The 16,786-nt window shown below is 37.7% G+C and overlaps 1 protein-coding gene across 1 annotated transcript; it reads left to right on the forward strand.

Moving 5' to 3' along the window:
• Positions 1-10,078: 10,078 nt before the first annotated feature.
• LOC120337414 (RAB11-binding protein RELCH homolog) lies at positions 10,079-16,384 on the forward strand. Its single transcript, XM_039405178.2, has one exon. The coding sequence runs from the start codon at positions 10,135-10,137 to the stop codon at positions 13,528-13,530; it is 3,396 nt and encodes a 1,131-aa protein (XP_039261112.2). The 5' UTR covers positions 10,079-10,134; the 3' UTR covers positions 13,531-16,384.
• The last annotated feature ends 402 nt before the right edge of the window (positions 16,385-16,786 follow it).

Below are 16,786 nucleotides of genomic sequence, written 5' to 3' on the forward strand. Positions count from 1 at the left end.
TATTTACAGCGATTAGGGGATTTTTAGCAGGGCATACCCAATGAAATTAGACATGGGACTAATACCATTAATCAAATCTGCAGCACGCTAAACTAAAATGTGGGACCAGAATTGTGGGCCAGCGGTCTAAGATAGTTTAGTACCACAAGTACTTCCTGTGACGTCGAATGACGTATTTTTTCGGTGACGTAGTCAGGTGGGTGTTAGGCTTAACATATGCAAAAATTGTTGAGCCAGGCCAACTAGAAGTGGATGTGGTACTGAACTATACCAGACCCTCTCAGCTTTATCTGGAATAACTTCTTATCACTTTTTAGATATCCTAAAGCACCGCACTGCACAAACCTACGCGATACAAAAACGCCTGAACTGAACAAAACGTCCGAAACTGGAAAATAAAATTGTGGAATGGAGTTACTTTTTGCTACAACAGATCATCTGCGGTATAAATTTGCCCAACAACACTAGATGTCGTGAAAACAGAGAAAGAAGTTCGATTTTAAGCAAAGGTTTGCAATAATAACCACTTTTAATTGTGTATTTTATCTTCGAGTTCATGAAAAAAGTAGATTAATCGATTGATATGCGAACTAACTATGAAATAATACATTGAATCGTCTGAAATGATTTCTTAGGCAACGACGCTTTCTTACGCTTAGAAATATTCTTATGATTTGTCCATAATAATTGTTACCAGACAATATTACTTAACCTAAATTTCTATTTTATAAAAACTTGCCACGCATTAGTTTATTAAGATGGAAAGAACATAAAAATAACTTTCAGAAAATAATAAAATGAATTTGACCTGCATGGGTGAATGATATGCAAATTAACTTTAAAATATTCCTATATTTCGTCGAAAATGATTTTCTACGAGACGACATTACCTAACATAAATTTCTATTTTATAGAAATATGCCACGCATTAATTTATTACAGTTGAGAAGAACATAAAAATACCTTTCAGAAAATAGTAAAAAGAACTTGACCTGCATGGGGGTTTGATATGCAAATTAGCTTTAAATATTGTTATGTTTCGTCCAAACTTCATTTTTTACACATTCCCCCATAAAATTAAAGTTCATTTTAAAATTTTCTGAAGTATATGTTGATGTTCTTTCCATTTGTAACAAACTAATGCGTGGCAATTTTCAATAAAATAAAAATTAATGTTAGGTAAGTCGTCCGGTAACAATTATTATAGACGAAGAATAGGAATATTTCAAAGCTAATTTGCATATCATTCCCCCATGCAGGTCAAGTTCATTTTACTGTTTTCTGAAAGGTATTTTTATGTTCTTTCCAGCTGTAGTAAACTAATGCGTGGCAAGTTTCTATAAAATAGAAATTTAGGTTACATAATATTGTCTGGTAACAATTATTTTGGACAAATCATAAGAATATTTCTAAGCGTAAGAAAGCGTCGTTGCCTAAGAAATCCTTTCAGACGATTCCATGTATTTTATAGTTAGTTTGCATATCAATCAATCAATCTACTTTTTTCATGAACTCGAAGATAAAATACACAATTAAAAGTGGGTATTATTGTAAACCTTCGCCAAAAATCGAACCTCTTTCTCTCTTTTCACGACATCTAGTGTTGTTGGGCAAGTTTGTATTGCAGGTGATCTGTTGTAGCAAAAAGTTACGCCATCCCACAATTTCATTTTCCAGTTTCGGACGTTTTGTTCAGTTCAGGCGTTTTTGTATCGCGTAGGTTTGTGCAGTGCGGTGCTTTAGGATATCTAAAAAGAGATAAGAAGTTATTTCATATATAGCTGGGACATATAGACACATCGGAATTATGTTGTAGTGCTTGGTTACGCTATCCCACAATTTCGGTTATCCTGGCCCACAATTCTGGTTCCACATTTTAGTTTAGCGTGCTGCAGATTTGATTAATGGGATTGGTTTTGATGTAAAAGATCATGGTATTAGTCCCATGTCTAAATTCGTTAGGTATGCCCTGCTAAAAATCCCCTAATCGCTGTAAATATATGCACGATTAACCCTCTGACCACTGCGAAATTGTGGGATGGCAAATTGTGGGCTAGAGCAGTGGTCGGCAACCACCGGGCAGCGGCCCAGCGCCGGTCCGCGGAAAGGTTACTGCCGGTTTGCAAAGAGGTGACACAAAAGCGGACAATGCCGTAATGAAACGTCTACAATCTAACCACAAACGCTACGACTAAAAACAGCACCCAACAGTAAACCAGACAAACACAACACCAGGGGTCGGAAAAAATGCGGCTCGTCAGCTAATTTGTTGCGGCCCTTGAACGACCCGACATTTAATAAATAAAACAAAAATTGATCCCAAATTTATTATTGTCTCTACACGGATTTATGTGGTGACAAGTGCTGATGTACGGCGCTTCTTATGTAACAGGTGCGTCGGTTGTATGTCGTTCGAGTTAATTTTGATTTTTAAAATTAGAAAATGTCTGGAAAACGGAGCGACGCGGGTCGAGCATTTCAAAGTGCTTGAACGGAAAAATATTATTCTTTCTTGCGCATTCCAAAACCGATTTGCTCGATATGCCCAGTCAGCATCGCAGTTGTTAAGGGTTTCAATGTTAAACTCGTTACGAAACGATTCGTCGAAAATTCGACCCCCGGAACTGCGCCACAGCTCATCTTGGCGACAGTGCAAAACGTGTAATGTGCACGTTCGGAAGAACATATGGCCTTGATCAGCTTTATCTAAAATGCATTACACTTAGATTAAATTTCGTACTCGCTTGTCACATCATCATTTGGACGACAAGTTGCCATAAAACATCATCTTTCACATTGATAATAAGTACATAAAAACAATGTATTGTTGGATTATAAAGCGCCACCTATACATCTCATTAGGACAGACTTGCAATACAACAATAGAAGAGTAGCAATGCAAATGCGCCATAATTTGAAGTTTGATTATGGTAGCGATTGTTCGAAGGCGGAAATATTGCGGTCCGCGCGCTACCAGAAATGCTTATATTTGGCCCGCAAGTACATGAAGTTTGCCGACCATTGCATGACACTATTGAGCAACATGTCTGAATTCATAAACAATTGCCATGTCAGTATGTCGCGATAATGCTGTGTCAATTGTTTTCTCTACGCCCGTATAAGACTGTCTCTCATCAGTCCAACTAAGATCTCCCCAACAAAACGATACAGGCATTGTTAACCTTCCCGAAATCTTAATGTGAGGCCTGATTTTCAACATTGATAACTACAAAAACGAAATAGGCTGGAAGTAAGAAACACGCTACGTGTGTCAATGTCGACCATATCTCAAATATGGGACCAGTTAATGGCCATCAAACAAATACAGACATCACATTAAATAGCATCACCATCGTTTTTAGTATATTGTCAACATAAATTTCCTAATGCGTATAATTTATTGCATAGGCCTAGTTCGTTCGTATAAAGGTGGTCCGCCAAAAGTTTGGTCAAGCTTTACCGGTCCGTCACTTGAAAAAGGTTGCCGACCACTGGGCTAGAGTACCGTAACCTTGGTCGGTACCGGTATTCGGTTTTAGCCATCCCGCTGAAATACAAAATTTCACTTCCAAATTTCACTACATTGAAGAAGCATCGCCATTTAACTGGATCAATTCAAAGGCAATTTATTTAAAACCAGGTTCAGCTGAAAGCTTTAGCTAACAACTTCTTATGACAGCTTACCAGCTTCTGGCGCGGCGGTGTGGCTCAACGGGCTAAGCGTTAGGAATACGCTCGCCACCGCACCTCTAACTACTCTGCATGGGTTCGCAGGTTCGAATCCCATGCAGGGATGGTTATGTGCGAGAGAATTGCTGGACTCCTCGCCGTCGTTGGGTGGTTCACGTGACCGCTGGTCGGTTACGGCTTCCTCCACCACCAAGTCCATGCTTCCGAAAACAAACAATACAGTAAAACTAATCCCATACCCGACTTGGAATGGTAACCGGACGAGAGGCCGTGATTCGCCATGTGGATAAGCTGTCTTATCGGCTTTCCTCTCCCCCGAGATAAATATGTAAATCCCAGTGGCGGCGCGTCAATAGCGCCAACCGGGGCAATGCCCCGGTTGTTTTTTCGGTATAATAAAAAATATTCAAAAAAAAACATCAATATCGGTTGCACAGACTGTCTACACTAGCCATATTCTCCCGACATGGTTCATTTTTCGCTCGCAAAGCCTTCGCCGAACGTTGACGGGGCAACGCCGATTTTGCCCCGGTTGCTCATTGTATATCGTATTCTCTCTTTTATCTTCCACTCGCCGCGTTTGTCTCGTTTGTTTTCTGTTTCTTTTACTAAATCATCGGGGCTAGCCCCGAAATTATGACGACACAATGCCGACGTTTCTTACAACAACGTGTTGACATATTCACGCATTCCTTCTCGTTCGTTGGTTGCTTGAAGAGTTGATAGTTTCCTCGCCTTCGTTTTTGTCGCTTGTTTCGCTATTTGAATCAGTAAGAGACCTTTAGTCCATTTGCTTTCGATATTCCACATTCCTTTTGAGCTCCTCACTTCTTTCCGGCTTCGCATTTCTTAGCCTCAGACCTCATAATGAATAAGGTTGATGCACTACTTCGCACTCCGTTTTCGCAGCTGCCGCTGGAACAAAAATTAGAGGTACAACGTCTTGGGCCTTATCAACCAAAAAATTGTTCACTGGAACAATCCCATGACGGAGGAAAGCGTCGGCGTACATTCTGCGCAGAAACTTGGTATAAAAAACGGTTCCATTACATTTGAACCCACGTACATTTGAACCCATACCTGTATGCTATTGCATCTATGGAATTTTTTTTGTTTCACGGATAGTCAACCCATACTAACCCTAACCCATGGGTTTTAGCACCCGCATATAGATTGAACCCGTGGATATACGCATGGGTTCAAATGAACGGTCACCGTAAAAAACACGAATGGTTGTGTTACAGCGAGGACAAAAATGCACTTTTTTGTTTTTATTTCTAACTTTTGCTACCGCCCGTGACTCACGTTGGTGTAAATTTGGTTTTAGAGATCTTAAACATCTTTCCGAGCGTGCCAGGGATCATCAATCTTCTATGGAGCATCTGGACAATGCAGTAAAATACCGAACATTCGGAAATGTTAATATTGCAGCACAGTTGGATGAAGGACGCGCGGTTTCTATTCGTCGGCACAACCAAAACGTCTCGGTCGATTGATAGATGTTTTGAAGTTCATTGGTTGTCACGAGCTGTCCCTCCGTGGGCACGATGAACGGGCTGGCTCTTCTAATAGAGGGGTATTTTTGGATATGGTGGAATACACCGCATCCCTAGATACAGTATTGAGAGATCATCTTGATGCCGCAACTGTTTCGAAAGGGACATCTAAGGATATCCAAAATGATTTGCTCGACTCAATGTATAAAATTTATTTACAACATTTGGCTCTGGAAATTGAGAATTGCCAGTTCCTTTCGATTCAGTCTGACGAGACAACTGACATCACGTGCGTTTCCCAACTGGCTGTGATTTTTCGGTTTGTGAAGATGGTAAACCTACCGAGAGATTTCACAGCTTTGTACCAATCGTTGATCGCACGGCTTGCGGGATATCGGCTGTACTGAAAGAAGTGTTACAGCCTTACAACGCGAAGTCAAAATTGATAGCTCAAACTTATGACGGCGCGGCAGTCATGAGTGGGTCGAAACATGGTGTTCAAGTTTATAAAGAAGATTTTCCTCATGCGCATTTTTTACATTGTTATGCACACCAATTTAACCTCGTTATTATAAATATGTGTCTTGATACCCCTCTCGTCCGTATATTTTTTGCAAATGTTTCGGAGTTTTCTTCATTTTTTTTTCCGTTTCGCCGAAGCGCTCTGACCTCCTTCGCCAGATATGTAGCCGGCGTCTCCCAGCTTGTGCACCAACTACCAACACGTTGGAACTTCCAATCACGCGTGGTGCAGGGCGTGTCCGAAATTAGGTCTGAGCTCATTGAGTGTTTCAATGGCATTCAGAGCTCTCCGGTTTGGGACGAACGCTCTGTGAGGGAGGAGGCAGGTCTAAAGCGTCTGCTAGAACATAGGTTCTCAAAGTGCTCCGTACGGAGCCCCAGGGCTCCGCGAGAGAAACCCAGGGGCTCCGCGAACTATTCGATTACTTTTCAGAATACTGACTTGGCTAATTTTGTAACTGTTCAAAGAATCAATGTCAGCTTTGATAAAATTTGACAACAATATAGCCTCGAAATATGGCAAAGTGGCGGAATTAAAATGACATTATTTATAAGCAGGAGCGCAGCCAGGATTTTTAAGAGGGAGGAGATTCACAAATGGAATTGGAAATTTCCGCGCAACATTCTTTGCGATTAAAAAAAACGGATAACGAGATTTCTGTTGCGTAAAAGATTCAATTCATGACCGATGCGACCATTTAAAGTGTCTTGTCGCAATAATTTAATTGTGCTCATCGTTACTCACGTTCGAGACTACTATTAGGATTACTGAAATGAAAAAATACTATTGTAAAATAACATAAACTGCGTGATAAACTGCCAACTATAAATAAATTGGAGTCTTATTTTTGCGATCTTGGGATTTGTTAAATTTGATTTGTTCTTTTGCACTCGAGATTCTTTTTAAGCAAGATATCGCCGTTTGAAAAATCACAAGGTCTTGGCAAAATTTATTTTGGTGCATGCGGCTCCGTCGGTAGTTTCAGAATGGAAAAATGGTACATCGTGCGCATAATTAATTGACTGTGTTTCAATTTCGCAGTCACTACGATGAATAACCGAAGAAAACCTAACATAACACCAAATTTTGTGATTTACAATGTCTCTTAAAGCGTTTTTATTCTGATGTGAGTCTGCTGAAACAAAACTTATAGTGTTATCTTCCATTTTAATTTTAGTTCTAATATTTTAGAACGCCGCTTTTCAATCAAGAAATTTGAAATGCGGATTCACCTCTTTATTAACTATTATTTTGTAGTATTTCGTCGCCGATGATTATATTATGGTAACATGTTTTTCACATTGAACTCATAATTCCCCACGAGAACGAAAAAGCATTTATCGTCGTCATTGTGGAACAATACATGTATATGCCGAGGGAAATTTTTGATTTAGGGAGAATAAACACCGGCGTAAAGATGTTTGAGGTTTAAAAACACGCCATGCTGACAAAAACAATCGGCGATTGTAACAAAATGCAATCGCGCACGTTATTAGAGGCCTTTTAAGTCTTCCAAAAATGTCAAGAGGAGAAAAGATTCGACCCCTAATTTACAGCCTTAATATATACAATTTATCTTTGAAATTTAGATTTATTCATGACTTGTATTAACCCTATTGAAAGGGTTTAGTATTTCAATTGAGTAAAGTATGTTTAACTTTAACTCAGGAATATTAATCGGAAAGTAACAATTTTAACGTTTATTTTGGGGCTCCGTGAATGATAGTCAACCTTTCCAAAGGCTCCTCAACACCAAAAGTTTGAGAACCCCTGTGCTAGAAGATGGTGAGTTTTCATATTTTCTCGCTTTTTTCTCTACAATATTCTATCACGTGGATGTATTATACGGCGCATTGCAGTCAAGGCCAATGGATGGAACGTCTGTGCAGTCGTGAATTTCAGACTTCTGCGATGCTGTATCTCGTATCCGGGAAACGATAAAATACGACGACACATGGAGACGGAGTGCTTCTTTACGCCGCGGGCAAACAACGCAGCGTTTGATTTTGTCTGCAAAGGAATGCTGTGACATTCTGGTGAATCAAATAGGCGATCGTCTGCGCACTGAACACCTTGCCGCGTTCTCTTTGATGAACCCCAAAAATTTTTCAAAATTTGCACGTCAATTTCCCATCCATTTGTTGGCTACTGTCTCCAAATTTACCCCATGATAAACGTGGGTAAATTGGAAAATGAATTGCGATGTATATACACCAATCAAACTTTTTTGAACATCACATCAACTTCGCGCTATGGCTTCCTCATAGATAACACTCTAGTCTAGTAACTACCTTTGCGGCGTCTGCAAAATTTCTGGACATCATTTTGACGACGCCTATTTCTTCCGCCGACGCAGAGCGAACATTCAGCACGCTGAAGCGTATTAAAACGTATCTCAGAAACACAATGAAGCAAGATAGATTAAATTCCTTGGCTGTTTTATCCATTCACGGAGACGTTATTTCTGGGATGCATGACTTTAATCAGCGCGTTATTGAGCATTTTGCTTCCAAGAAACCGCGGCGTGTTGCATATATCGTCAAGCAGTAGAAGTCTAGCAGCATATATATCTATGAGTGAGCGACGCATGTCCTTATCTTTGCATTAGCTTTCCTTTCTTCATAGTAACTTTTTAAAACTTATTACTTATCGATCTTAAGATCGGTAAGTATATTGATAGGTATTTGTCTGTATGTATGTATGTCTGTGTGTCTGTTAGATGAACGCGATATCTCACGAACGCGTGGTTGAATCTGCTCCAAATTTTGCATGTGCATGCATCTTACCTCGGACCAGAAGCCTATAGATTTTGGGTTAATTAGGTCGTATAATTAGCAAGTTATTAACTAATTACCGATCTAAGATCGATAAGTCTTCGGTCTCCGACCGATATTCTCGTTTTAGGTTTTGTCTGCTTTCTCGAAGTTTCTGTTAATATGTCATTGTATTTATCTGGGTAAATATTGACTTTTCTTTTGAAAGGGGTTTCAAAATAAACTATGTCTATATTTATTAATCCCTTGACTTGGACCGGTTTTAAAGACACTTTCTTATCGTTAAAAATTGTCGCTTTTGCCGATTGGTTGTTACCGATGGAATGGTTTTTATACTCATAAAATGATGGGAGAACTTACAGCGCTCATCCTGTCCTCCTAGATGGGGGTGACTTGGTCCCGCAGTAGCTTGCCCCGGTTGTCAAAATGACCACGCGCCGCCACTGGTAAATCCTATCCTATCCTTCCTATCTTATGACGGGTGTGATAGAGCTAGATTGAAGGGGTCTTACTACGGTACTTACTGTATAGAGCGCGGAAGAGAAGGAAACATTTTTCTTTCATTATTTATTACAGTATTAGCGTCCGTGAAATTTTAAACAATTTGATGGGAAACAGTGGTAGGGAATAATCACAAGTTTATATCAGTAATCTTCAACATCTTCAAATAATCCAACATGACACAATATGAGCACACCAATAAGCAAAATCAATGGGTTCACGATGGTTAAATATATCCAATCTTGCACATCTCATACGGTACTGACATAAGTTAGCAAGATTACGATACAGATAATTATCTACTGTGATACCATTTGTAAAAAAGCAATTTGGTATGAATGAAACTCAATAGAACCCACTGATACCGCTTCTATTTTCAATACTGTATATAGCCTATATATCAATGATTTACCAGCAGCAACTACAATGCAAAACGAGAGAGAAGATGGTTCCATCGACGAGAAAAATAGCTGTTCAATTCCGGGTTCTCGTCTGCGCGTACTGAATGACAATTCGTGTGGTTTGAAGGGCTATATCAAGTCACTGTGCTGTCTTTCGGCTTTTGCATGCTTAAAATAGCTAGACTAATTGGGTTTAGTACCACAGGTACTTCCAGTGGGTGTAGCATAACGAATTTTGCATATGTTATTCCTAACCCCCACCTGACTATGCCATCCAAAAATTACGTCACTACGACGTCGCCATCGCGTCATAGGTCTTGCCAAAGTATAATTACGATCGCCCAAAATGACATCTGCGCCGCTGATAACGAACTCGCTAAAGCCGGCGTTCTCTCTCCTATCGTGATCGTTGTGACGAGAAAACGAGAGAGATAGCTTGCTCGATTTCGGGTGCTCGTCTGCGCGTTTTGGACGACCATTCGCATACTTTGGTGAGCATTATTACGCCACTGTGACATCGAAATGATGTAATTTTTGGGTGACGTAGTCAGGTGAGGGTTAGGATTGACATATGCAAAAATTGTTGAGCCAGGCAAACTAGAAGTGCATGTGGTACTAAACTATACCAGACCCGACTAATTATTTTCATTTATTGTCATACTCAAACAGAATTTAGGAATTACTGGATAACAGTATGCTGTGATAATGAACAATGTTTAAATGAATACGCTAATAACACACTAATCTACATGATGTCGGATTATACAAACCCATTTACAGAGGAGTTTATCGAGGATGCCTCACATATTGAACAGGAGGATATCAATCTCGAAGAATCGAGTAATCACTTTGAGTCTCCTGAGAGATCATCAAAAGTCAATGTGGACTCTATTGCAGAATATTTGCTTCGTAAACAATATGTACTTACGGCTTTGGAGCTTCACATGGAACTAATGGAGTCTGGAAAAGAGCTTTCAAGGCTGAGAAACTATTTCTCTAATCCGGGTAATTTCGAACAGCACGTAAACAATAGTCGAGACTATTCGAGTAATTCTCTTTATCGTACTGGAAGTATCAGCACTTTCGATTCTCTCGATCTAACTCATTATTCTGATGATGGGGCTCAACAGGATGATCGTGTAGCTGTACTTGAATTTGAGTTGCGTAAAGCCAAAGAAACCATTAACAGTTTGAGAATGAGTCTTACTGGGGCCTTGGATGAAGAGTCTTTTTTGAATTCAGATGGGAAACATCAAAATGGTATTGATTCAGATTCAAAGCATCCCGATTGTAAGCAAGAAGATGAATCTGTCGACTGTAACCCTCTTTTTAAACGTGCTCTTAACTATTTAGTGAATGAATATCTTTTACAGAATGATTATAAATTGACGTCAATAACACTTGCAGATGAAAATGAAGATCAGGATTTTGAAGATTGGGATGATGTTGGTTTAAACATGGCAAAACCACCAAACTTATCAAAATTATTTCAAGAATATTCGTCACATCGTATGCCACGGAACAATCATAGAGATATGGCTGTTGGAACTGAGGGTGATATTTTTAGTAATGAAAATTGTTTGAAGTCTTTGCAATCTAAATGTGAACAATTAGAAAAAGAAAATTTTGAATTAACTGCTATTATAACACAACTGAGAAAGGATGCGTCTGTTTATCAAGACAGTGTCGATAGTTCGACACCGAAAAAAGTCTGTGATGTGTCAGGCTATATTGAAGAAAACATGAAAGCTTCAAGTCCACCGTTAAGTAGAAAGCCGTCGAAGGATACATCCCTCAGTATTATATCAAAAACCGAATCTACGAATACTTTGAACATGCAACTAGATGAGGAATTTGACAATGAACAGATTGGTATTTTTAAAAATCAAAATTCAGAAAATAGGATTGACCACATACCTCCGCCCGAACGAATGCCAGTGCAGCTTTGGGAAAAACTTTTTTGTTTCTGGAAAGATGACATCGCCAATGATTATTGGCTTTTTAATGAGGTGTCACAGATTGCTGCCAGCACAGATGAATTAGTGTCCACATTATCAAGTTGTTTGCCAAAAATTGTTCCAACTGTACTTTTACAAAAGCGCGACCAACTTATCCCTCTTTTATTATCAACAGCATCTATGCACCCCAATGCAAATGAAAGAAATTCACTGTTGCATCATCTATTTAATTTAATTAAAAAACCAGAAAAGTCTCAAAGGCAGATGATCTTGTGTGGATGTGTTGCATATGCAGAACTTGTTGGTCCGATGAGGACAGAAGAAGATCTGTTACCTCAATTTTGGGAGCAGATTGGGCACAAGTATACAGAACGTAGGCATTTAGTCGCAGAGGCTTGTGGAACAATTTCTCCTTATTTAACAAAGGAAATGCGAAGTTCACTCCTCTTGTCTATTTTGCTACAAATGGAACAAGAAGAAAGCGAAGTAGAAATACGACAAGCAATTGTTCATTCTCTGTCGGTTCTCACTGCTCTTCTCAATGATGAAGATAAATATAATCAAGTTTTCAAGTTACTCTGCTCTTTATTGAAAGATTCCAATACATCTGTGCAATTGACAACAAGAACATATTTTCTACCTTCATTTGCATGCTGGGCAAGACAAAACAAGAAATTGTGCACTCATTTGATTGATCATATGTTGTCTAATGTTGAGTCAACCGTGAGTGGTCACCAAGATGATAAGAGAGTAGATTTTGACTCATCTGCTTTTACTTTTCATATGGAGAATTTGTACACACTTTTACCACATTTATTTGCGGATATTTTACTTTCAATGCCTGAGCAATATCGGAATCAAACAAAAACAACGATTGAAAATGGTATTGCGGAGAATGGTGAAAAAGAACTGAAAGTATTGCTTAGTCATTCTGATGAAAATAAATCGCTGGTAAACGATTTTAGTACGTGTGTATCCAGTGCCGACTTAAATAATTGGGATTCTCTATCTTGGTGTCTGTACCAGTTTTTACCACGTTTAGTTGAGATAGTCCGGCGTGTTGGTCCAGAAAGCCAGGACTCTGTTTCTACATTGTCAACCTTCGTATTAGGTATTGTTAACTTGTTTGGAACTGAATTTACGAACTCAAAACTAAAAGATAAATTTTCAGATTTATTTATTGTTAAAGCAGACGATATAAGTCGGGAAATTTTATCTGGAAACACAGCACTCACATCAGCGGCAGTTCCCGTTTATGCAAGTAGTATTTTATTACCATGTGACGAATCATCAAAGTTTGAGAAGCTATCTACCTTTCTTAATGATACTTTAACTACCTTGGCAACCTGTCATGCACCTTTAACAAGTATTGAAATTGCTTTTGTTGAGATTAGAAAGAAAGATACAAAATTCCATGACGTTTTATTGGATGTTCTATGGAACGGTATCACTCACCCTTCAAATTATATCAGAGCAGCTTCTGGCGGTCTTCTTGCAACAATGGCTACAGAAAATGTCAGCACGAAACTTCTTATGACAAGGGTTCTACCTGCTTTATTGACACTTTCAAAAGACAATAGTGAAAATGTAAGAATTGCAACTGTTCCTGCTTTTGGAGCACTTCTCGAATGTTCTCACATTGAAAATGAGATTATTGATAGAGTTATATCACAATTTACATCATTTATTGCACCTTCTCATCAAGAGGGGAGTGAATCTCCAACATCGAATCATGCAATGAATGTACAAATGGTGAAAACAATGGCTGCAGTAACTCCGAAAGCTGATCCCAGATTTCGAGATGAATTTGTACTTCCACACTTAGCTGCTATGGCGGCTAAAAACAATCAAGAATCAAATGCGACTAAACGTTCCGATATTTCTTTAGCATTAATGGAGGCTTTTACCAATATTTCTTGCTGCTTCATATCAGATGGTTTACTACAAAGCGCGTTTCTTCCTGGCCTTCGTTGTTTATCTCACGATATAGATAAACTTCATCCAGAACATTCATCCCATGTTAATAAACTTATTATCAACATGGAGGTGAAATTAGAACATCGAACCCCAATCACCCCCTCTCCATCCTCAGATAGCCTCACATCACACACATCTGTAACTTCAAATTCCGATACCAATAATAAATCAAAGTTCAAATTGTTTTATTCTTTATCTTCTAATAAATAAAATAGTGAATTTTGTACCAAAGAAAATAAGCAATAGATATGGCATTATAATGCACTTCAACACTGCAATTGATCATTGACTCTTAGTTGAGATAAAAATTTAACTCAGACCCAGCTCCAAATTCTTGAGGAAATAAAATTTTGGTGATAAAAACTTTGGCATATGTAAGCCTTCTTCAATAGACTGTCAAGAAAGCTTATTTTTTTGAATTCTTTTAGAAAATTTCACTACGAATATCACCAATAAACGTCTGAAATTTTGGCTCGGGAGAATTGAAAATTTTGTCTTATACTCCCAATACCGGAGAATTTAAAAATATGACTCTGATTCCAACGACAACATTCCAAACTTTGGACTCAACAGCTCTGCTAATATGATATCAACAAATTTTAATCTACATGTTTTAGTATAGAATTCTATTCTTATTTTCTTTCGCCAACATATAACCAAGATTAGGAAAAGGGTTTTGTTTATTTTCATTTCTTCAAATTCACAATTCTAATGTACTATTTTGTGTTTCATTGTGTTATCGTTTAATTGTTTCCACCCATGCTGTCAGGACTCAGGAACACACTATTTTTATATTATGAATTAAAATGGCGAATGAAGATATGTTTTTAATTCTCAGTTAACTTGATTTTTCCATAATCGGAAACAAATTTGACTAATATACATTTGCACTTCATTTATTAGAATGTTAACGATAATAACACATCTAACTCCTAATAAAGTTCATTTCAGCATGGTCTATTTTCTCTTAAACTATACAATTTATAACTGAAATGCTTAGTTCGAGCCTATTATGTAGATTAATCGTGATTTGCCTTCTTACTATATTTGTTTTCTACTTCAAATTTACCACTTCATTCATTTCTAATGTTACTCTTACAGTTTTATTAATTAATCGTACTTGTCATTGTAGCAAATTTATATTTTTTTATCTTGTACTATGTCACAGATGCAGTTTTTGAATTTCATATTTTATTAGTTTATCAAGCAATGGATAAATCATAAGCAGTGTTCTTAATAAAAAAAGGCAGAATAAATAAGATACAAATTACTCATCATACATCAATGCTTTTTAATATAAGTATGTCTTGTTGCAACCATCTGTTATATTTCAGAATAATTTTGGAATTTGTAACTTGTCTATAAGTTTGAAAATTTCCAATCAACTTCATCAGGTCCTAGGTAAAGGTTTCGTAGTTCAAGCTGAGTCCTTCATACCAGTAAGTTTGTGGTGTCTACTAATGTGGATTAATATTTTACCATCTCACTCAAAAACACTCTTAGTGCTTGTTTGCTGAACTTTTAGGACACATTTATAACTCGGTATTAAATAAGTATGGAAGTATCCATGGGAAAGAAATGTTAATATTTAACAATATAACCGTTACTGGCTTTACTAATAGAGATGATAAGCTTTTGTTTCTATGACGTTTTTGTCGACCGACCGTATTCGAGCTATCATGATAATATTTGGGAATTAAGTCTACCGTATATATCACCTTTATGTATTAAATGCTACAATTAGGCAAAATTGATAAACAAAACCCAGCTCCAGTAATTTTAGTCAATGCATTGTGGTCATTGTACTGTATTTTAAACCATTTTTGGCAGTTTGTTTATTATTACGCATTATACTAAATGAACTAGTTAATTAATGTTTTCTAAAAATTAGTTGGCTATATAGTTTATTAAATTGAGAAAAAAATTGAATTAAATTCAGGCATTGGATATATGCTTTTGAAAGTTGTCCGCTAATGCATTTTTTCTGTATTTGCCCTTTGAAGTGCAACTGTATTTTGCTTTAGATGCTGAGGGCTCTTTGTCCTTATTGCTTTACAAGCAGTAGGTTGAACAATGGTCTTTATCTACTTAAAATTCTTATGAACTTTGATACTTCCTGTATGAGTCAGATCCTCCAGTTGACGCCCAATTCAAAAACATGTTTTATTGTACCATTCAATTATGCCCCGTTAATGTATTGCAACATTGAGGCTCACTCTTTCTAAAGGATGGTTTATAAAGGAGTGGCGTTGAATAGTAATTGTCAATCGATGCCTTATTGCTATGCTTTTAAATTGGAACCTCGCCCTATCTATTATTCGTTTCATTTCATCCATGACATACTTTTGTTTGTATTACTGTCCTAGTCAATTTGTATCAACACTCCTCAATAATCTTGACGATTGATGTCCTATGCGGTATTCATGTCTTTTAATTTGTTGAAATTTTTTTTTAAATTGTTCGATTGAATTATATTAGACTTAAAAGTATTTTGTCATTTTGGGCATGTGATAACCATAGTTGATATTGAATAAGATTCGGGCACATTTTTGTTCTAAACATGGCCTCGATTACATTTGAAATAAACCATCAAAAAATTTCATTCTGAATATATTAGGTGTAAAGAATTGTTCAGTTCTGGACATCCCTCCTTCCTGTCTTTCATGTATTGTTGCTGCAATTGTCCCACATACGGTAATTCTGCAGCAGTAAGATTGGAGAAAGAAGAGATCAATTTATATCCAGGTTTTGCACAATTATAGTGCTATGTAATCCAGATTATGTGACTTTAATGACAAAGACTAGCAACTTTATATCATCAAGAGATGACTTATGTGTGGTCTAATTTGATAAAACCGCACTGGTATTTTTGCTTATTTATTTAAAATATTTGCACTGAAAGATATTATGTTATTATTTCATAAATTATGCATCAAGTATAAATTATATATATTCAGCGCAGGAGCAGTTAATTATATTTTAATAATTTAGATGTTTATACACAAAGCAAAAATGTATTTTTCACAATTGTGAGCAAACTATACAGTAAAAACATTCAACTATCTTTTGTTTGTATTGCATGCCATGGAAAAGATACATCAAGGATTTGGCGCTGCCAGAACTTCAGTCTTCCACTGAAAGATATTTTTTCATCATACACACGTGGACTTCATTGCGAGACTATGTCTCAATGAAATTCAGGAAGAATTGCGGTCGTCTTGTATAAGCTAATGTACCGCATTTCAAATTGCAGCGTTAAAGTGTCGTGGTGTTGGCGGTGTGGAGCATTCTGCTAAGCGTTAGTTCGCCACCGCGCCTCTGATTAGCCTACCCTGCATGGGTTAGAATCCCGCGGAGAGAATTATGTGCGAGATGATTGCTGGAATACTCGCCGCCGTAGGGTGATTCACGTAACCTCTAGTCGGTTACGGATTCCTCAACCATCAAGGCCATGAATCTCGAGCAG

The sequence above is a fragment of the Styela clava genome, chromosome 10, assembly GCF_964204865.1.
Source record: "Styela clava chromosome 10, kaStyClav1.hap1.2, whole genome shotgun sequence".
Lineage (NCBI taxonomy): Eukaryota > Metazoa > Chordata > Ascidiacea > Stolidobranchia > Styelidae > Styela > Styela clava.

Excerpts from the sequence above, each read along its gene's own strand:
- LOC120337414 (XM_039405178.2), top strand. The coding sequence starts at position 10,135 with ATGATGTCGGATTATACAAACCCATTTACAGAGGAGTTTATCGAGGAT.